This window comes from Rousettus aegyptiacus, unplaced genomic scaffold, assembly GCF_014176215.1.
Source record: "Rousettus aegyptiacus isolate mRouAeg1 unplaced genomic scaffold, mRouAeg1.p scaffold_m13_p_18, whole genome shotgun sequence".
Classification (NCBI taxonomy): Eukaryota; Metazoa; Chordata; class Mammalia; order Chiroptera; family Pteropodidae; genus Rousettus; species Rousettus aegyptiacus.
In genome coordinates, this window is record NW_023416293.1 from 3886205 (window position 1) to 3906944 (window position 20740).

Below are 20740 nucleotides of genomic sequence, written 5' to 3' on the forward strand. Positions count from 1 at the left end.
GGACGGTAACAGAATACCCGTTAAATAAGCAGCCTCCACTCGGCCCCAGCCAATACTTGCCATGTGAGAATGAAAGGGCAAATGTTCCCACGTTTCAACATTTTTCAAGTAAAAACAGACATCCAGAATTATATGAGAAATGTCCAGGTTTTGAAATGTTGGCAAATCGTTCAAAACCATTTTAAACCTGTTCGAGACAGTAATGTGGGTCAAATTGGGTTTTGGAGCCATGGGTAGTCTCTGGTTAGATGAGGTGGAGTGACCCTTGTCTGCCTCCTTCTCTTGGTACCTCCCTCAGCCCCATCTACACGGTCGTAGTGAAGCCCCGTGTTTTTACATGACCGTACCTCTGATAAAACTGGCCCATGAATCAGTTTTATCAGAATTCTTACCTGGAATGTCTTAAGCGAAATTGAAGAAAAAAGACGGCACCTCCCCCCGCCCCCAACCCCGGCCATAGGAGCCATAAGAGATAGAGGTCAAAAAATGACAGACTTTGGGAGAGGACGGGGGAGGCAGATGAAGCAAAGGGGGTCAAAATATAGAGGGGGAGGGGGAGAGTGAAGTCGGTAAAGGGGATCAAATATATGGTGACTGAAGGAAACTGGACTTTGGGTGGTAAACACACAATAGAATATACAGATGTCAAATTCTAATGCACACCTGAAAATTATATATAATTGTATTAACCAATGTTACCCCAATCAACTTAATTAAAAAGTAATTTAAAAGAGAGAAAAAAAATAAAAGAAATGGCAGCCTTGATCCCTGTGGTATATGACACAAGCCAGTGTCCTACGAGACAGAAAGATGTTCCAAACAGAGAGGCAGAGGCAAGCAGCAGAGGGGGTCGCAGAGGCAGCGGAGCCCCTGGACCCCGTCCTCTCTCCAGCCCATCAGTATTTTCGTCCTTTCCATAGTTTGGTCCATTCTTCCTCCTGTTCTATGAGATTCCCCAGTATCCTGCCCCCCCCCCCAACTCCCCTGGGGGCTCATCTTCTTTCAAGCTGAGTTTCTGTCACATGTAACCAAAAACAGAGAGTTTTAAGGAGGGTAGAAATCACGATCAAATTTATATTTTAAAAAGGTAACTTTGGTGGAGGGAGACAGATGGGGTAAAAGGGGTCAAATATGTGGTGACAGAAAGAAATTTAACTATGAGCGGTGAACACAATGCGAGATATATATATATATGCCTTCCTGTTGAAATGTGTACCTGAAAGTTACTGGATTTCATTAACCAATGTCACCATAATAATAAACAAACAAACAAACAAAGTAACTTCGGCAATGGCTGCGTTGGAACAGGCGGAGGAGAATAACACCGAGGGAGAGGAATCCTCAGGCGGAACAGAGGCTTAATGACCGAGGGATGAGCAAGTCACTAGACCTTTCTGGGTTCATGTTCTTATCTGAAAACTGGGATTGAAAAATATCTACCTGGAGACACTCCTGAGGCAAGTGGGAGCTGGCGGGCACTGGGCAACTCTGTGCCTCACTGCGGAAACATAACGAAACACGGCCAAAGGGGACCCTAAGGGGCCGAGAGGTAAAATGTCATCAGTGGCCTTCTGCGTACATTTGCCAGAAGGAGCCCAGGAGGAAGCGTCCAGGTGGTTCAGTCAACTTCTCAGGATGTTCTTCGAAATGCTCTGAAATGTGGAGAGCCTCGTCTGCTAAAAACAAAGGAAGCTGGAGCCACAACAAGAGGGGACAAGGCCCCTGGAAAAGGATAATGATGACGTGCCTCCCTCCTAAAGCAGGAACGAAAAGGAGTCCAGGGATTCCAACGCACCCGAACGACCTCCTTCGGCCTTGTTCTTGTGTTCTTCGTATCACCCGAAAATCAAAGGCGATCCTGGCTTGTCTGCTGGCGAGGAACCGTGAGCAACAGTGCGACAGATGGCAAGCAGCCTGAAAGGAAGGCTGTTCAGCCGAAGGAAAAGTACCAAAAAGATCTTGCTGCATCTTCGGCTAGTGCAAAACTGATGAGGAAGGCGGAAAGAAACCACTGAAGTCAGAACATCAGGATTCAGTGATGGATTGGATATTGCACAGAAGAGCAAAGGAGTCAGGTTGACTCCAGGTGTTTGACTGAAGCAATGCAGAGAACCGTGAACCATTTCCTGACATGGGAAGCGGCAGGGGAGGTTTTGGACGTCACTGGAGAAGCATATGAGACAGTCAAACAGAAATATTGAGAAAGCAATAGGGTATCCCTGGCTCTCCTTAGGGGTCCAGGGCAGGAATTCTTAACCTCTGTGTGCATGCAGTCAGGACCCCCTTATCAGTCCAATGAAGTCTGTGGTCCTCTAATGCAAAGGTAGCTTCCCGTTACACCATCAAGCAAACTCTTCCAGAAGTCACAAAACAGAAAGCCTCCCAGACCAACTTAAGATGCATGAATTACGGGATTTATTTAAATCTGTTTGAAATACCTGCTTTCAACCTCCTGAAGCAAGAAGGAACAACACGGGGTAGAAAACACACACAGGACAGGATAGAGGCGTGGCAGAAGGACCGCACCATCTAAACCCCAAGTTACGCAATGTTCAGATGTTCAGCTCTCCCTGCTGCATCCGCCAGCCGCACTGATAGCAGGGTTACAAACACCAGAGCTGAGGATGCTCAAGGCTACCCGACAGAGAGTACTGGAGCCAACTCACAGCGACCTATCAGAGCGACACAGGGACAAGTACGGCTGGCCACAGATGTAGCTCACTCACCCATCGGCCTGCCGAATAGAAACGCGTTTCTATCTGCAATTTTTGGGCAGACCATATGGGAGCCAGAATGGGATCATAATATTACCACCAGTGAGTGGCCATTTAAGGATGACATAGTTGTCAACCCAGAGGTGGAATGATCATGCGTTTTGATTGGATTACTAAGTAAAATTCTTTCATTTGTTCCACTTACCACATTTACCTTCAACATATGTAACACGTAACTTACTTAGAATTCCTTCCTATATCTCACAACTTAACTGCCTACTCAACAGCCAGCCATGTCTCTTACGCTACTAGCTTTCCTCTGCTCTGTGCTTAACATGTTTGGTGTGTTTCGTTCATTGTTTATTTTTCTTGTCCTCTACAGCGGAACTGTAGTCTCAAATACAGCACGCTCCGTTATAATGTTTTTACGAACAGAATAAAATGTATAGGACGAAAAAGCCGGTTATAAAAATATATAGTTTTACAGTAAATAACAAGATCCAGTAGCGGCAGGTCTTTTAATTACCACAATGGGGCAAGTAGTGATGAGCTTCACGACATTGAGCCCTCTCCACCTGGCCGGCCTCCGAGAAGGGAGGACACGCTTATCAAAAGGGCAAAAGTAGTTGGGAGAGCATGTAAGCCTTCCAGGGGACAAGTGGTTAAAGAGGTGGCGGCTGGCCCCCTCCAGAGCGACTGCCGCCGGGCAGGCCTCGGTGCGAGCAGGCGCTAGAGCCGCAGGCACTGGGGAAGCACCGCCCTCCGCGGCCGGCAGGGGGCGCGCGCGCCGGCGGCCCCGCCCCGCGAACGCGTGCGCCGGGGGCGTTCCCGCCGCCAGGCATCAGCAATCTATCCGGGAGCGGCGGGTGGTCGGCGCGGCGTGCTCGGCGGCTGCTCTGGGCGTTCGGGTGCCTGCGGGGAGCGGACTGACGGACGGACGCACGCACGCGCGGGGCGGCGAGGCGACGGCGGCGGGTCTCCAGGTGGCGGCGTCGGGCTCTCGCAGCTGCAGCGGCACAAGGAGAGTATGGCGGAGTCCTCGGACAAGCTCTACCGAGTGGAGTACGCCAAGAGTGGTCGCGCCTCCTGCAAGAAATGCAGCGAGAGCATCCCCAAGGACTCGCTCCGGATGGCCATCATGGTGCAGGTGCGGGCGGCGGGGCCGCTTTGTGCGCGGCGGGGCTTCCGTGTCCGGCAGGGGTGGGGGGAGGGCTTGCCGAGAGCCGCGGGCCGGGCCGGCCGTTCAGGGTCCGCGCGGGGTCTGTGGCCGCTGCTGCTCCCCGTCCGGCCCGCCGCGTGCACCTTCCGGAAGGTTTTGCTGATTTTGCAGGAAAAGCCCGGGAAATACGGTCTGAAGCTGGTGGTGTCTTCTTCTTTGTAAAAATAAGAAATCACTTCTGTTACCGTTCGCCCCAGGGGAAGATACGTGTGCGTAGTCTTTTGAGGCTCTGCTGATTTTGACCTACCTTTTTCTGGAAGATTTTTGTCCTACATTGATGATGGCGACCGGCATGCGAGAATTTTTTGAAACCTATTTTTGGGTGACACTTCAACACCCGCTCACCCTCATTTTTTTAAAAAAATTACATATGCAAAACAGTGTAATTCGCTATCATTTCCGTTCAGTGCATTCACTTCTTTCCTGATTTGTGGTCTAAAATAACATTCCCCTAAACTTTCCAGATTCATACTCTTTTTTTTCTTGACTCATTTTCAGCTATCCCGTTTGAGCAAGAATGGCTTGAGGGGTGGGGGGCTCCTCATCGGGACTTCTGGACAGATTTGGAGAATCTCCCTTTCGGGTCCCCTGAGGCTTAGAGGATGCCATGGGGGTGTTGGAGTGCTCTGTGAGGTGTGTCCCAAAGCCCCTGCCAGGCGGGCACCTGCCTCTTCCATCTCCTGTGTAATCTTGATTCTCACTTCCCCTGTCTCCCCACCTCCAATATAAAGCTGTCTATTGTCCAAGTTTAGTGCTCTTGGTTAACAGAACTTGATTTTCCTCCCTGCGGTGAGGCAGTACTGTGTTTTAGGAATGACTGGGGAGTCCGCACTGGATTTTCAGTACTTAATGGGGTGGAGGGGAGTGGGTGCCAAGTAGTCAGATTATCTCATTTACTGACAAGGCAGGGACCAGGGCGGTCTTGTTATCCTCAATACCAAGTGCAGAGCGCTTATTCATTCAGTAAACACAGGCACTGTGTTGGGTACTAGGTGCACAAAGACTGCACCCCTGGGAGCTTCCCGTTAAGTTAAAGGGAAAATGAGCGGTGACCATTGCTGTCCAGGGGTACGTGCTACCGTTGGAGCTGTGTCCTAGGCAGTGTGCCGAGGTTGGGAGCTTGGGTTCCGAGTCATCACCGTAGTGGCAGGAAGTCCAGGGTGGAATAGGGGACATGGCCTGCCATCTGAAGGACCTCATCTCCCACTGGGTGTCTTTGAGCTTTCCCCTGGACGTCTGGGCTGCTAATCTTCTTCCAGAACTTCCTCGTCGGGCAGGGGCTGTCACCCGGGGTCCATGGGATGTGGATGGAAGGTCTGTGCGTTGAGATGAGAACAGATTGACATCTGCATTTTCACTGACCTCTAGGTAAAAATCATTATTTTCTCAAATTATGAGTGTAAGCCACAAAGGCATGTTAGCGGTATTTGCAATTTTTGTCATCAATGTTAATTACAGATATTTTCATATGACTTTATATTTGTTGGGAATTTCTCTATCATTTAGGCTCATCACTGCTTCGAAATTACAGTAGTTGTTACAGTAGGTGCTAGATCTTATTTTATGCTTTTAGCTCATGGGTTATTGTATTCCTGTAAGCGTTTTAACTGGTTTCCTTTGTGAGACTGTCTTTTGTCGAGTATTTTTGAATGTTATTCCATGGAAGGTTCTTACCTTAGGCTTCACCAGACAGCCGAAGAGGACCCTGTCCTTTGGAGAAAGGCAGGTTACCTAACAGCCATGAGGCGAGGACAGTGAGGAATAAAGAGGGCTAGGTCTGGGGGTGTCTGGGGTGCCTCCATTGAGGCTTATCCTGAACCAAATAAAGTTTAACATTCTGGGCCCTCTTTTGGCATACTTGATAGTGAAGGAAATTTTTTTTTATTATTAAAAGTGTGTTTTCCTGTCATTGTACTTAGGGAGTAGATTTTTAATTCCGATGGTAGGCTGAGCTGGTGGGGGCCTGAAAGAAAGAAGCCATTCTTTTCCCACTGGGGTTTAAAAACCATTTACATTTGTATGGGAGGATTGTTCTCTAAGTATCAACTACCTGATACTTCAGCTGGTTGTGCCTGGGGGCAGCCTTGAGGGAATGGACTGGGAGGCGGGTGTGGCGGGCCATTGTGTTCTTCTGTCTTGGCAGGGTGAGGGGCCGCACATCCGGTCACCAATCAACTCTCCTTGGGTTGGCTGGGCAATAGAGCGTGGCTGGGTGAGGACCCCGGGGTGGGGTGGTGCTCAGTAAGTGCACAAAGATTCTGCTGCTTGCCTGAGCCATGCAGCTGCCAGAGTCTTGTGACCTCGATCTAGTTCCCTGCCTTGTCATTCTCAGTCTTAAGTTCTAAAGGAAAGCCCTGCTTTGGTCAAGGGCTCCTTTCTCTTTGAGGGATGGGATGAGGGGGGCACTTACAGTCCCCCAAGCTTGTGCTGTGAGTATGCTTTTGGGCAGCACCCCTCAGATGCCTGGCACTGCATGGGTAGCTGGGGACACAGCACCCAGACCAAGGTTGAAGGGGCAGGTGCGAGGCCCTGGCAGAGCCAGGAAGACATGGCACAGCCACGAATTCCATTGTGGGGTGAAGCCACTGAGTCTCATGCTCCCCCCTTTGCATGAGCGGGTCCCGAGCATTGCAGAGGAGGGTAGACGAGGGGTGCCGAGGCAGGGAGAGCCAGGTGGAGGCCTCTGCAGATGTAACAAGATAGCCAGATGCTTCAAGGAGGTGTCTGCTGCCTTGGCTGAAGTTTGAGCCAGAACACGAGTCTGCTCTGGAATGCCGTTTGTCGTCTGGTTTGGGGGGCACCCCTTTTCCATAGCAGGGGCATTCCGCAAACACCCTGAGCGTCCCGTCTGAGTAGATGTTGCCAGGTGCTGGCGAGACAGGCATTGATCAAACAGTCAACCAGATGGGTCATTCTTAACCGGGTAGCTGTGGGGGGCTCTAGGGGGACCTGAGCAAGTGCTGGGGAGTGTTCTGGGCTACGGGAGCAGGTGCCATCAGCCCTGGCTGCTGGATGCCGAGGCGTCCTGGAGGTGCCCCGGCCGGACCTTACGTTTCTATTAAATCTAGAAAGAGGCCTTGACCCTGCTTTTTCAGACTTTCCCCGCCCCACAGCTCCATCCTTCACGTTCTGTGCGGTGTCCACCTCTGATGCCGGCGTCACGGTTTCATTCCATCCGCGCGGCGGCCAGCTTCATGTTCCGTGCACGCAGGTGTTCGGGGCCTCCTGGTCTTCGGCAGAACCGTTCATGTATTTTTTAGTAGCTCTTCCTGCCCAGCAGTGTAGTGGAAGGAATCGTGTTGGAGCTGAGTCACTTGCTGCCGGCGTGGACGTCTCCCACCCGGGCCTCTGTGACAGGGGGGTGCTGCTTCCCACCCAGAAGCAGTCGTGGGTGCCAGGGACCAAGTACATGTCAGTGTTCATCCCACTCCGCCAGTCGCTGTCACCTCCACTCTGTAGAGCCTGGGAGCGCCTGGCTCTGTCACAGTGAAAGGCCTGATGCTGCCAAGTTGGTACCCACTCAAGCGTGAGGCTTCAAAGGAAAGAAAACTGGTGTGGGGGAACCACCTCTCCCACGCAGCCCCGCTGCCCGTGCCGGCTTCGGGAAGTGGCGCCTCCTGAAGGCCGTGAGCAAGCTGTCTAGCCGCAGGCCGGGAGCGGGGCCCTCGCTGGCCTGCCTCCCCCACCCGCGCTCTTTCATCGCCCCGCGTGGCAGTTGGCGCGTTCCGCTCACTCCAGTGTGGCCGCTGGGAGCCTGCCACTGCTTTTCGGCTCATTACCTGGGACTCATTCCTCGTTACCTGAACCGCAGAGGCGCTTCCAGACCCCTCTCTGGGCCTGACTCCCGGCCAGACACTGCGCGGTGAGGACTCAGGACGGGCGTCTGGTGTGCATTTTACTATCTCTGAGGTGGAGCATGTCACCGGAATGTGGTGGCATGTGGCTAAAAGGTACACGGGCAGAACCTGGTTCAAAAACAGTACCGTCCCCGCGAGGGTCCTGTGTCCTGAGGGCACGGGCTCACTCGGCAGCAGCAGGTGGAGCTTCCGCAGCCAGAGGGGCGGGTCCTGAGGCGTGTGTGTGTGTGTGTCCAGGCTGCTGGTTTTCATCCATTCGTGGCCCTCCACAGGCCACGTGGCTCGTCCGTCCTCGCTTCACAGTTAAGGAAACACGGGTTTGGTGCGTTGTTTCGCTGCTGAGCGCTGGGCTCCACGCCGAGTGGGAGGCCGATGCTCATTCACCCCTCTCTCTGATTCGCATCCTAGTCTCCCATGTTCGACGGCAAAGTCCCACACTGGTACCACTTCTCCTGCTTCTGGAAGGTCGGCCACTCCATCTGGCACCCCGACGTTGAGGTGGATGGGTTCTCTGAGCTCCGGTGGGATGACCAGCAGAAAGTTAAGAAGACTGCGGAGGCTGGAGGGGTGACAGGTGCGTACACACAGAGGCGGCACAGGTGTCACCCCTCAACCCCATAGCTTCCAGGGGGCCTTTTCCAAGGGAGCAGAAAACATCCTTCGGCTCACCCCTCCTCGTTTCCGACATGTGCGTACGGACGGCAAGGTGCCCACGTTACGTTAGCCGCACCTCATCCACCCCGCTTCGTCCTGTTGCAGGATTATTTCTCAAGATGCCTGAAACGTGGCCTTTAGATGTGTTGTTGTTGTGATAGACTTTATTTTTTTTTCCAGCAGTTTTAAGTTCACAGCAACAGAGAGGGTTCCCGTGGACCCCCCGCCCCACCCTCAACAGCCCCACCTGACGGTGCATCCATCACAGTCGATAAACCTACATTGGCACATAGTCATCACCCGAAGTCCATAGTGTACATTAGGGTTCACTCACGGCGTCGCACGTTCTGTGGCTTTGAACAAATGCACAGTGACATGGGTCCACCATTATAAAGTATTTTCACTGCCCTGAAATGCTTCCCTGTCCCACCCGTTCATCCTCCTGCTCCTCTGACCCCTGGCCACCGCTGATCTTTACTGACTCCATAGCTTCACCTTTCAGAATGTCATGGAGTTAGAATCACACACTATTTCGCCTTTCCAGATTGTCTTATTCCACTTAGTAACAAGCATATAATGTTCTGGCATGTCTTTTCATGGTTTGATAACTTAATCCTCTTTAGTGCTACATAGTACTTCATTGTCTGGATGTCTCGTGGTTTGTTTATCCATTCACCTGCCAAGGAACGTTTTGGTTGCTTTTGAGTTTGGGCAATTATGAAGAAGCTGATAGAAACATCCACGTTTTCCCCTTATTTGGGTAAATACCAAGGAGCATGACTGCTGGATCTTTTGGTCAGAGTATGTTAAGTTTTGTAAGAAGCCGCCACGCTGTCTTCCAAAGTAGCTGCACCATTCGGCATGCCCGCCAGCAGTGAGCTAGCTCCGTGCTCCGCCTCTCGCCAGCATTCATCCTCAGTGGTTTGGCCCTTCTGATAGGTACGCAGTGGTATCTTGTTTTAATCTGCAGTTCCCTAATGCCATGTGTGGAGCATCCTCCCAGGTGTTTTTGCCTTCCGTGTATCTTCTTTGGTGAGGAGACCGTTCAGATATTTTCCCCATTTTTTAATCAGGTTTTATTGAGTTGTAAGGATTTTTTTGTAAATTTTGGAATCCTTTATCAAATATGTTTTTTGCAGATATAGTCTCCCCAGTCTGTGCCTTTCTTTCTTTCTCTTGACGTTGTCTTTTCACGGTGCAAAAGTTTTCAGTTTCGGTGAAGTCCAGCTTATCGATTATTTTTCCATGGATTTTGTCTGGTGTCGTGTCTGAAAAGTCATCATCATAGCCAAGCTCATCTAGATTTTCTTCTGCATTATCTTCTAGGAGTTTTATACCTTGGGGTTTTGCATTTAAGTCTGTGATCTATTTGAGTTAAATTTTTTTGCATGCAGCTTGATCATTTTTTCCAGCACCACCTGTTGAAAAGGTATCTGTTCTCCATCGTATTGCCTTTGCTCCTTTGAAACGTCAGTTGACTATATTCATGTGGGTATATTTCTGGGCTCTCTTCTCCTCTGTTTATCAATTTGTATATTTCCATTACCACAGTCTTGATTACTGTAACTTCATAGTAAATCTTGAAGTCAGGGAGTGTCAGTCCTCTGACTCTTCAATATTCTGTTGACTCTTCTGGATCTTTTGCTTCTCAATTTCGTCAGTTTGTCAGTATCCACAAACTTACCTTGCTGGGATGCCTTTAAATTTTAAATAGTCAGGTTTTTTTTTTAATCACTCTTTGAAAGACAACTTCCAAGACTGCATTCTCATTTCTCTGCCTTCTTAGATGACCCAGTTTAACCTGTTCTTGTGACTGTAGGCTGTTGATAGGAACAAAGCTATTTGTGCCAGTGTTAAACCGTTTTATCTATCTGCCTGTTCTTTTAACTGTCAGTGTGTTTGTCTCCAGCTGCTTCTGATCTGCTGGAAACTGAGAGATCTGAAACATAGCTCAGAATTGCGAATAAAAACAGTAAATTAGCAAACTAAGGGTCCGAAGAGTGAACATCAGTTACAGCAGAGGGACAATGTAATGATTTTTCTTGTTTTGTGGTTATTTTCCCTTTTGTGTTCAAGATAATGGGGATTATCCTTTTAGGGACCCAGATAGGTTATATCTAGCTATAATTTTATGTATTATATAATTTTATAATATGAAAAGGCATAGTAACTTTGCTGTTAACGTGTTTCCTTTGTGAAGCCATCATAAGTTATAAAGTTACGTTTCTGTCAACTAATTGTCCAAGGATTTTTTTTTTTTGTCCAAAGAGCCTAACAATATATTTAGATACACAAAAGTTGAAATCATCCTAGATCTTGTAAGTCAGAAATAACTATCATTGACATTGTGGGGTGTCTCCGTAGGAAATTATTTTGTATTTGGATATCGATTCATATATGTGTATGTTTTCTTTCCTGAAGAAATGGGACTCTTCCCCGAGTGTTACTTTTTTTTTAAATGCTCAGTTGCTTTTTTGGAGGTAAAATACACGTAACAGCATTTACCGTCTTACCCATTTTTGAGTGCACAGTTCGGTGGCATTAAGTACGTTCACATTGTTGTGATACCATCACCGCCATCCACCCCCAGAACTTTTACGTCTCCTCAAACCGGGACCCTGTCCCCATTCAACAGTAACTCCCCGTTGTTCCAACCCCCACCCCAGTCCCTGGTAACCGCTCTGATTCCTGTCTGTGAACTTGTCTACTCTAGGTAGCGTGTGTACGTGGAATCGTATAATATTTGCCCTTTTGCGTCTGGCCGTTTCATTCAGCATAATGTCTTCAACAAAGCTCACGCGTAGCATGTGTCAGCATTTCCTTTTCAAAGCTGACTAATGTTCCGTTGTACGTGTATGTCACATTTTGTTCTATCCATTCATCAGTGAACGTTTGAGGTCGTTTGTACCTTTTGGCAAACGGTAAATGATGCTGCTGTGAACATTGGTGCACAAAAATCTGTTCCAGACCCTGCTTTCTGTTCTCTTATGTATGTATTGGGAAGCGGAATTGCTGGATCATGTAATTCTGTGTTTAATTTTTTTGTGTGACTGCCATACTGTGTTCCACAGCAGCTGCCCCGTTTTGCCTCCCCACCAGCAATACACAAGGTTTTCATGTCTCCAGGTCCTTATCAACTTTTGTTTTCTGGGAGGGTTTTTGTTTTGTTTTGTTTTGTTTTGTTTTAGTAATACCCATCCAGTTGGTTTGAAATGGTATCTTATTATGGTTTTGATTTGTGTTTCCCCAGTTAATTAGTGCTATTGACCTACGTATTGCATAGATACGTTTTATATATTAACCTTGTGCTGTGCAAATTTGCTAAATTCACTTAATGGTACTTGTAGCTTTTTTGTATATTTCTAAGGATATCTTATATGTATAATAATCATGTCATTCTGCAAATAGAGATGCCTTTACTTGTTCTTTTCTAAACCTTTCATCTCTTTTTCTTGCCTTAATGTCTTACTAGAACCTCTAATACAGGGTTGACTAGAAGTGGTGAGAAAAGACAACTTTGTCTTATTCCTGATTATAGGAGAGAAATACTCAGCCTTGGAATTTATTTCTAGATAGGAAAAGACTCTTAACTTTTATCCCAGATACTTAGCCACTTATCCTCAGGATTCTTTGTTGAATGATTCAGCCTTACCCTACTAACTAGAAATGCCACCTTTACCACTTATTTAATCTTACACGTTCCCGTTAATTCCACATTTAACTTCGATAACTAAAAGTATAATGGAGATTAGAAAGCAGAGTTAGAATTGAGTACATCGCAAGGCTTTTGTAGTAAGCACTTAATAAGTACTTTCCAAAGTGTGGGAGGGGGCTCCAGAGGACACGGAGAGAGGTGGAAGCCAAGATGACCACCAGCTAACACTGTGCTGTTCCTGAGACTGTCTGAGGAAGGTTTTGATTTTATTGCCAGAAAAGAAGCTCTGTTAACCGGCCTCCGTGGTTAGGAACAGGATAGGTTAGGTGAGCCAGACGTAGTTGCCCCAAACACAAGCTGTCCTAGAGGACGAACCCTGGGGGCGGGGAAGGCAGGACAGGGCCCGCAGCTGCACCGAGGCTGCTGAGGGGACCGTCACTGTGTTCGCTTCTTCAGGCAAAGGCCAAGATGGCACTGGCAGCAAGACGGAGAAGACCCTGGGCGACTTTGCAGCAGAGTACGCCAAGTCCAACAGGAGCACGTGCAAGGGCTGTATGGAGAAGATAGAAAAGGTGAGAATTTAGGGGTTCAGATATCGGGCTCTATGGAGTTTTTACATTGGATGTCGTTGGAGATCTCAAAAGAAGAGACAAAATGGGACTTTAAATGCTACCTCAACACTAGTGGTTGGAAAAAAGCGAAGGTCTCAGTAGAGACAAGAGGTGACAGTGGCTTTTCTTCCGGACAGTCTGGCTGTAATTACTCACAGCCAAGTCCTCGTTTGCATAGCTGCAGCACTCCTCAGACTTGGGGGTCTGGAAAGCGCTTCCACGGGGGTCGTGTCTGGGCGCAGCAGTGGCTGGGAAGCTGTCATCTATTTGATGGCAGCATTAGGCTTAAGGCGCGGGTATGTTCCCTAATGAGAACCTCCGGGCTTGTGCTTCCTTAGAGGAACTTCATCAACCACCCTTTCCTGTTCTGTCCCTGAAGATTGACAGCTGGTTGGGTGGGCGGGAGCAGGGCACAAGGGTGAGGGGCAGTCCTGTCCCTGCAGCCTTGTCACCACTCTCTGGTCTTCTGCGAACATTCCGTTTGATTAGTTGAAGGCACCGATTGGAGGTTCCTGCCTCCTCAGAGCCTCGTACTGGGAGCTGAAGTGAGTCGGTGGGATGTAGAAAGGAAACCGTGACCTTGCTAGACCCTCTCCAGCTGCAGATTGGAGGCAAGCGTTAAGGGTCCGAGGGGAATGTCAGAAGCTCTGTGCTGTTCAGCGTTGCGTGGCCTGAGACGGAGTTTCACGTAGTGCCAGCTCCCCTTGTTCTGGGTCACCTGCATCTGGGGCTCGCAGGCACGGAGCCGTCCCGGGAGTGTCAGGCCTGGAGCTGTGAACCCGGACGAGTGGCAGGACGAGGTCCTGGCCTGTGGGGTTATTATTAGAGGATTCATACGTGTGAGCAGACCGAAGAGGTGGGGGACACAGAACATGCCGGCTGGGATCGGGAGCCGCTCTGGCTCCCGATTATGTCCCAGGTGACGTGCGAGGCCGCAGCTCCACCCCAGCGTGCTGCGCGAGGTGTTCCGGTGCCCACTGTGGGTCCACAGAACATCCCTAACCAAGCCAGTGTCATCACTTCCTCAACTTGCCCAGGCAGGCAGGTAGGTAAGCAGTTGGAGTTGGCCCCATTTAAAATAGAGGTGCTGGGGCCCAAAGGTAACACACAATCCCTGGGGGCATAAAAGCTGAAACCTCCGCGCAGCCCTTGCATTGCCTCTAGCCTGGACCTGAGGCTCCTTATGGGCTGGAACAGCCTGGTTTTGTCACCCCTGTGCTCCTGATGGCTCATCATGGCCTTTCTCGTTTCCCTTGGCACCACATTTGGTTTTTCCTGCAGGGCCAGATGCGCCTGTCTAAGAAGATGCTGGATCCGGAGAAGCCCCAGCTGGGCATGATCGACCGCTGGTACCACCCGTCCTGTTTTGTTCAGAGGAGAGAGGAGCTGGGCTTCCGGCCCGAGTACAGCGCCAGCCAGCTCAAGGGTTTCGGCCTGCTCACCCCCGAGGATAAGGAAGCCCTGAAGAAGCAGCTCCCGGGAGTCAAGGGCGAAGGGTGGGTGCAGGGCCGCGGGCGGGGCGTTGCAAAGGGGTTCAGTGAGGGGCTTGATGGAGAGAGGCCCAGAGGCCCCACAGATTCCATGCCACTCCCACGTTTCTTCTTACCCACCATGAGAAAGCCAGGGGTGCAGACCAGGGGGCGGTGACTGCTGAGCCCCGCATCCCCCACCCCCACCCCCCGCCGCTGCTGAAGCCGAGGTCGGCAGGGAAGGGCTGCGGGACGCGCCTGGCGGTCTGTTCCGCTTCCAGCCTGAGCTCGGGGGCCGGCGGAGTGTGTGAGCCCCGCGACAGCCCTCGGGGGGGCATCAGACACCGCTGCCCTGACCTGTCTGAGCAGTCCCCTTGCCCCCCACGTCAGCCACGTTTCCTCTGGCCCCCACGTGACCCGGTTTACGTCCCCGTGGCCGCCTCCTGTGTGGCATGTTCCTTCGTGTCAGAGTGGCGCTGGCAGAGTCGTGACCGTTTTCACATGGAGACAGTGGGTGAGACATCACCTGATTCAGAGTTTAGAATGGCGCGGGCTTCACATGGTCATGTGCGGACGGCCGGGGCGGGAGGACCTGTCAGGGACTTACCCGGAGTCCACGACTGACTCCTGTTTTCCCTCTGCCGGACCTTTGGCCCAGTCTAGCGTTGCTTGGTAACACACACGTGGAGGGAGCCATGCTCCTCGGGCAGTGACTGCCGCGTTAGGGTCAGGGTGACCCTGGTGTCATCGAGCAGCTGTCACGCCTTATTTCAGTTCATAGTTCATGCACAGCACGTGCGGCTGTGGAATGTATGAGAAAACTGGGAAATCGGGCTCACGGGTTGAAACGCCAGGGCGTTGCGGCGTGTGGTACAGGTGTAGGAGTGCGTAGGTCACGCGTGTGCCGTGACAGCCGCCAGGGTTGCTGGCGCACTTGTGGGTGCCGGGCGCGGTGTTCAGCGCTCGATGTGGGACGTTTTGTTCAGCCGTCACTGCAGTTCCATAAAGGAACTGGTGTTATTTTCCATGTTTTCACGGATGAGGAAAAGTGTGAGACTTTGGAGAACTCTGGTCAGTGTGACGGCTGCAACAGAGTCTTAACCGCTGTGGCTTTCCAGTCCCGTTTCTAAGGGCTGCCCGTGACCCTCAGTGCCCTCAGATCAGCGATGACACTGCTGAACTTGGTTAGCAGTGTTTGCTGAGGCAGACCGGTGAGCACTGCCCAGGCCGTCACTTCTCGTGTGGGCCTCAAATGGCAATGCAGCTCGCCTCCGAGGACGGCCTCGGCCGCGTTTCAGAGTCGAGGGCTGCACCCCTGGGTCTGTGCTTTATCTTCCTGCCCCTCAGCTGCAGGCTGGTGTCTAGCGTTGCTCCTGTCAGAACCTTTCAGGCCACCTCGTTTGTGCCAAAAGGCGCACGGGGTTTCTCATATCACATGGAGCCTGAGCCCTGGGTCCTGGGTTGTTCCAAGCCCTGGGGCAACTCCCGAGCCCCGTCCTTGGCAGCAGAGTACGTTCTGACATGGGCGACGCCGGTGCAAACGCTGCCTGAGCGGACAGCGGGCTCCTGCGTGGGAAGTGGGTGTGAGCAGGGCCTAGCAGAGAGGAGTCGAGAACACAGGAAGATACCCAAGGCGCTGAGTTGCCGAGTTTTGGTGACTGATTCTCACATCCTGCCTTTCAGAAAGAGAAAAGGCGATGAGGTGGACGGAATGGACCAAGTGGCCAAGAAGAAATCAAAAAAAGAAAAAGACAAGGATAGTAAGCTCGAAAAGGCCCTCAAGGTGAGTTCTGAGCTGTGCGTCTCATTTCGCCATTGTCTCAGTTCTCTGTCCTCATTCTGGAAGAAAGTTCAAGGAGGTGAGCAAGACTTTCAAGAATTCCCGGATCGACAGCTGCTGTTTAATAGCATGGTTTTTTTCCCCAGGTGGTTTTCCTTCCCCCTTCCCCCAAAAAAACTTCTTATTTAAAGGAGAACTCACATTGGGTTCCAGGCGCCGGGCGAGCAGCCAGGCTGAGGCAGGAACTGAGCCATCTGTCCCTCACCAGCCTCACGCTGAGGTGGCAGAGTCAAGCTTCAGCCACAGGACACGTCACTGCATCCTGGGCCCGTAGGGTCACTCGCACATATCGGAAACTGAATGTTAAGTTCAAGGATGCCAAGGTTCGTAGCATAGACAAATGCCTTCAAGAGCTGAGATTGTTGCAGATTTTTTTTAATGGAGATCTCGTTTAAGAACCAGAAATGTCAGAAGTCATTGACCAGAGAGATTCATCACTGTGTTGACTGCATTTGCATTGAAGCGAAGTGAAAATTATTAATCAGAAAAATGCTAGGTGTTCAGGGACCTAGGGTTGAATAGTCAGCCTCCTGGGAACATGATTTCCATGGGCCATCTGCTTGGCTCTTATGTGAGTCTTTAATTTTTGCCAGCGGTATAAAAATTAGAAGCAATTTTTGGTCTGGTTCCCCTTGATAGGAAAGACAAAATTTTCTGTGGTTGCCCTTTGCAAAAAACGTGTCCGTCGTGCGCCGGAGCTGGCTGCAGGCGAGCCAAGGAGCCGCTTCGCATTCGCTTTTCAGTGGCTTTGGCCCGACCCTGTCTCTGCTCCAGCGTAGTCAGATAAAAAGAAAGTCAGCGATCGGAGTGCTCCCAGCCCTCCTCCCCGTGCACTGTCTCCGCTGGCTTCCCGTCCCTGGCCGGTCCCGCCTTCCTGCAGCCGCCCGCCATTAGACTTCGTCTTCGTGCTCCCTCACACGCATGGCCCGTGGCCCCGCGCACGGCGCTGTGGGGGGGGGGGCGTCGTTGAGAGGAACCTTACCACAGAGCTGGGACACTGCCTTGAATGCGTGCGATGCAGCTTTGCCCACTTGGCGCTGAAAGCGGCCCCGTGGCGTTGACATCGGTAGGGCTGGCATTTTTACCTCTGTTTTGCGGGGATGGGGTCTGAGGCCGAGGTGTGAATGACTTGCCCCCGGCCCTGGCTTTAACTAACATGGGGAGCTGGCGCCTTCCCTGCAAGGTAGTCATGAGAATAAATGAAACTTGAAAAATGACCCACGACGAGTAGGCACTGCATAGATGTTACCGTAGAGATTTAAAACTTCATTTTCAAAAGAGCTTGAATCCAGTCCTGCACGAGACTGAGTATGATACACACTGAGGAGATCGGGGTGTTCGGGCCTCACCCCCGCGGCTTTCAGACCAGACGACAGCCCCGCCCGCCTCCCCGAGCTGCCGGCTGTTGGGCTGGTAGGCCTGGGCTTCCAGCTCTTGTCTGTGTCTCCTGGGGTTGGTTTCTCCCGGGGCCCTGGCGCCTGGGCCGCGGCCTTCCCCGCTCCCCTCAGTGGCCCCCCACCTTCCGCGGTGTTCTCTGGGAGACTGCGACCCGGGCCACAAGAGGATGTCCTTGGAGATGCAGCGGGACAGGGTGGGAGCCCCTCCCCCGGGTGGGTTTCCTGCTTTGGGAAGAGCTGGTCCCTCAGAGGCTGGGTCTCCTCTGTAGGCCCAGAACGAGCTGATCTGGAACATCAAGGACGAGCTGAAGAAAACGTGTTCCACCAATGACCTCAAAGAGCTGCTCATCGCCAACCAGCAGCAGGTGCCCTCCGGGGAGTCGGCGGTGAGCTGCCTTTGTGTTAAGTGAGGCGCGGGAGGCGGCCGGGCGGTCGTGGATGACGGTCCTCACAGGCTGAGGCTGGCCCTCCGATCGAACACCTGCTGGTATTAACTGGGAGGAGTGAAGTTCCATAGTTGTGTTGCATGGTCATCACCATTGTGGTCACCGTTTCCCAGTGTCAGGCTCTCCCGGGCCCTTCCAGACCCTTCCAGACATCTTCCATGTGTTCACCCTTGTAGTGAGGGCTGAGTGGGCCTGTATTTGCCTCGCATATTCATGCCACGTTGGCCCGAGGGGCTCGCGCTGCTGCCTTTTGCCCGGACTCCCTCCCGAGACCGCTTCCCCAGCAGGCCCTTCCCTGCCCTCTCTGGGGAGAGGTTGGCCCTGTTCCTTGTGCAGAAAGGGTGGGTGCTCTGGCTCTCCCTGTGTGGAGCATAAGTACAAAATCCCAAGCTGCAGCCATCAGCCAGCCGCCCGCATGGCGGCAGCCTCGGGGCGAGCCCGCGCTTCTGTTCCGTGAGTGAAGTCTGCAGCTTCTCCATCCCGCATGGTAACTTCCTGTAGCTGCCCCCTTCCTTTCTGACCTGTTCCTCCACTGGCTTCAGATCTTGGACCGAGTAGCCGATGGCATAGTGTTCGGAGCCCTGCTTCCTTGCGAGGAATGCTCAGGCCAGCTGGTCTTTAAGAGCGATGCTTATTACTGTACTGGGGATGTCACCGCCTGGACCAAATGTATGGTCAAGACACAGACACCCAACCGGAAGGAGTGGGTAACCCCAAAGGTAAGTGGGGGGGTGGGTCCTGGGATCTGTTGTCAGGAAAACGTGGTCACCCTGGTCTTGTCCACACTCCAGGTCACCAGCACTGCAATGCAGTGTTCCTCAGAGTCCTTTACAGTCAGTTCAGCCTCGTAATCAGAAAATAGAATGAGGTGATTGGTTCTCTGTATTTACAAACTACACAAATGTAGAACCAGAGCGTTTCTGGCTGGAGTTACAGGTTTGGTGTAATATCATTTTGCTTGCAAAGACCATGAATTATGTTTGTTTGTCAAGTGCTTACTTTATTATACGCACTGTTCCGAGCACAGGGGACATAATGGTGAGTAAATGGATGATAATTGCTGCCTTTAAAGTTGGAGGGTTTTTCTTAAGGATATCTGCTTGCCTTACTGGTAGAGAGGGGGTTGGGTTCGGAGTTCAGGTATCTCCTATTATCGGTCTTTTTTCAGTAGAGGTACACATTGGATTCTTAGGATGTAAGAAAATCTCAGTTGAGGAGCCTCTTTTGGAGCTGCGCTGGTGGGGGGCTGACAGTGGCTTTAGGGAGCTGGCCCCTAGAAGGACTCGGCCTGCACCCCCAGACTCAGCTTGCGGTGGTGCCCAGCTGCGTGGGGCAGAGTAGTGGCCGCCACTTGCTAGGACTTGGGGTTCAATCTCCATTGAGTTCTCTCTTCCTGTGCTGCCTCCTGGGGGCGAGCAGTCGGAGCAGTGGCACCCAGTAGGCACCCAGTAACTGTCACTGACTCAGCGTGTCGAACTGCACTGCATTCTCCCGCTGGCCCTCCGGCCCGGCCCACTCAGCCCCTGCCGCCTCTGCTCACAGCCGTAGCTACACGCCCTCGCGCCCAGCCCCTTCTCTGTGCTGCTTCTCGAGCGGCGGCACTGAAACAGATTTAGCCCCGTCATTTCCCCCACTCTTAAAATCTCAGTGAATGCTGCAGGGATATTTTCTCAGGTTTTCTGAGTGTACAAATGTTACAAAACCTTTCGTGGCGTTTGTTTTCCTCCTACCGTCTTCGGGAAAATAATGGGTTAGTGACGTGAAGTGTCACGTACTTCACGTGCCAGTCGCTCAGCTCCCGTCCCTGCAAGACTTCCCAGGTCAACAGCGTGCAGCGTGCTTGCTGCCCGTGCGGATTTACTGGTTCGCAGGCGCCATGCAGTGGCCGTGCTGCCCGCAGGGGCCTGGCGCCCAGAATCGGGATTGGCCCCTTCACTCGACTCCCTCCACCCCCGGTGCCCTCCGCGATCTGGCTGTGTTGGCCTCGTGCGGTCTCTCTCTCTGCCACCCTTTTCTTCTCTGTTACTGTTCTCACCACTCCCACCGCACACGCACACGCACACGCACACGCACACACCCCATCTCTCCCACCCCCCCTTAATCATTACACTCCCAGCAACGGGGCACTGACTACCTCGGGTCCTCAGCAAACCACGATGCCTTTGCCCGGACAGCCCCCCGCTTTTTCACCTCCTGGCCAGCTTAGCAGGTCACGGCCTCCAAGGGGCCTTCCCAGCGTTCCCAGCCTTGCATTGCCTTAGCGTGGCTCAGGTTTAGAACTAGCCTGTGTTAAAGCTCGCTTTTATACACCTGGCTATCAGTCAAGGTCGAACCTCTTTCTCAAGGGTAGAAACTCTTCAAGTTCTGACGTGTGGCACGTTAGGTGCTCAGCGTATGTTGGACGCGATCTGCTCCCTCATCCAGCAGGCGTTCATGGAACATGGACGTGGCCCGGAGGGCTGTGTCATGAATGGATGCAGCCTTAGGTGCGTAGGAGCCGTGGCAGTCCCTGAAGCCGTGTACGCTAGCGCCCCTCATTCGTCGGGGGGCAGCCCCAGCGGATGCCTGAAACCGCAAAGAGAACCAGACGCCGGCCATGCGGGTCCTCAGAGCAGGCGTACTGTCCGATAACCGAGGCGGCTGCTAAGTGACCTGTGGGCGGGCGGCGTATACCGTGTGGGTGATTCACGTCCCTGCGCGATTCATCACCTACTCAGAGTTTAAAACTTAAGGGTTGTTTCTTTCTGGAATTCTCCATTTAATCTTTTTGGACAGAGTTTGACCCCAAGTAAATGAAACCTCAGAAAGCAAAACCGTGGATAAGGGACGCTCTGTCTCATGTTTGTCGAGCGACCACTTAGAGCGCAGCCCCTCGTGA

The 20740-nt window shown here is 51.9% G+C and overlaps 1 protein-coding gene across 1 annotated transcript in view; it reads left to right on the forward strand.

Moving 5' to 3' along the window:
• Positions 1–3562: 3562 nt before the first annotated feature.
• PARP1 (poly(ADP-ribose) polymerase 1) overlaps positions 3563–20740 on the forward strand; it is a 36299-nt gene continuing 19121 nt past the window's right edge. The window contains exons 1-7 of the mRNA XM_016157465.2: positions 3563–3861; positions 8199–8364; positions 12556–12671; positions 13992–14206; positions 15863–15962; positions 17686–17802; positions 18405–18581. Coding sequence (XP_016012951.2) covers positions 3742–3861; positions 8199–8364; positions 12556–12671; positions 13992–14206; positions 15863–15962; positions 17686–17802; positions 18405–18581 — 1011 coding nt within the window. The 5' untranslated portion in view covers positions 3563–3741. The remainder of the gene's footprint in view (positions 3862–8198; positions 8365–12555; positions 12672–13991; positions 14207–15862; positions 15963–17685; positions 17803–18404; positions 18582–20740) is intronic.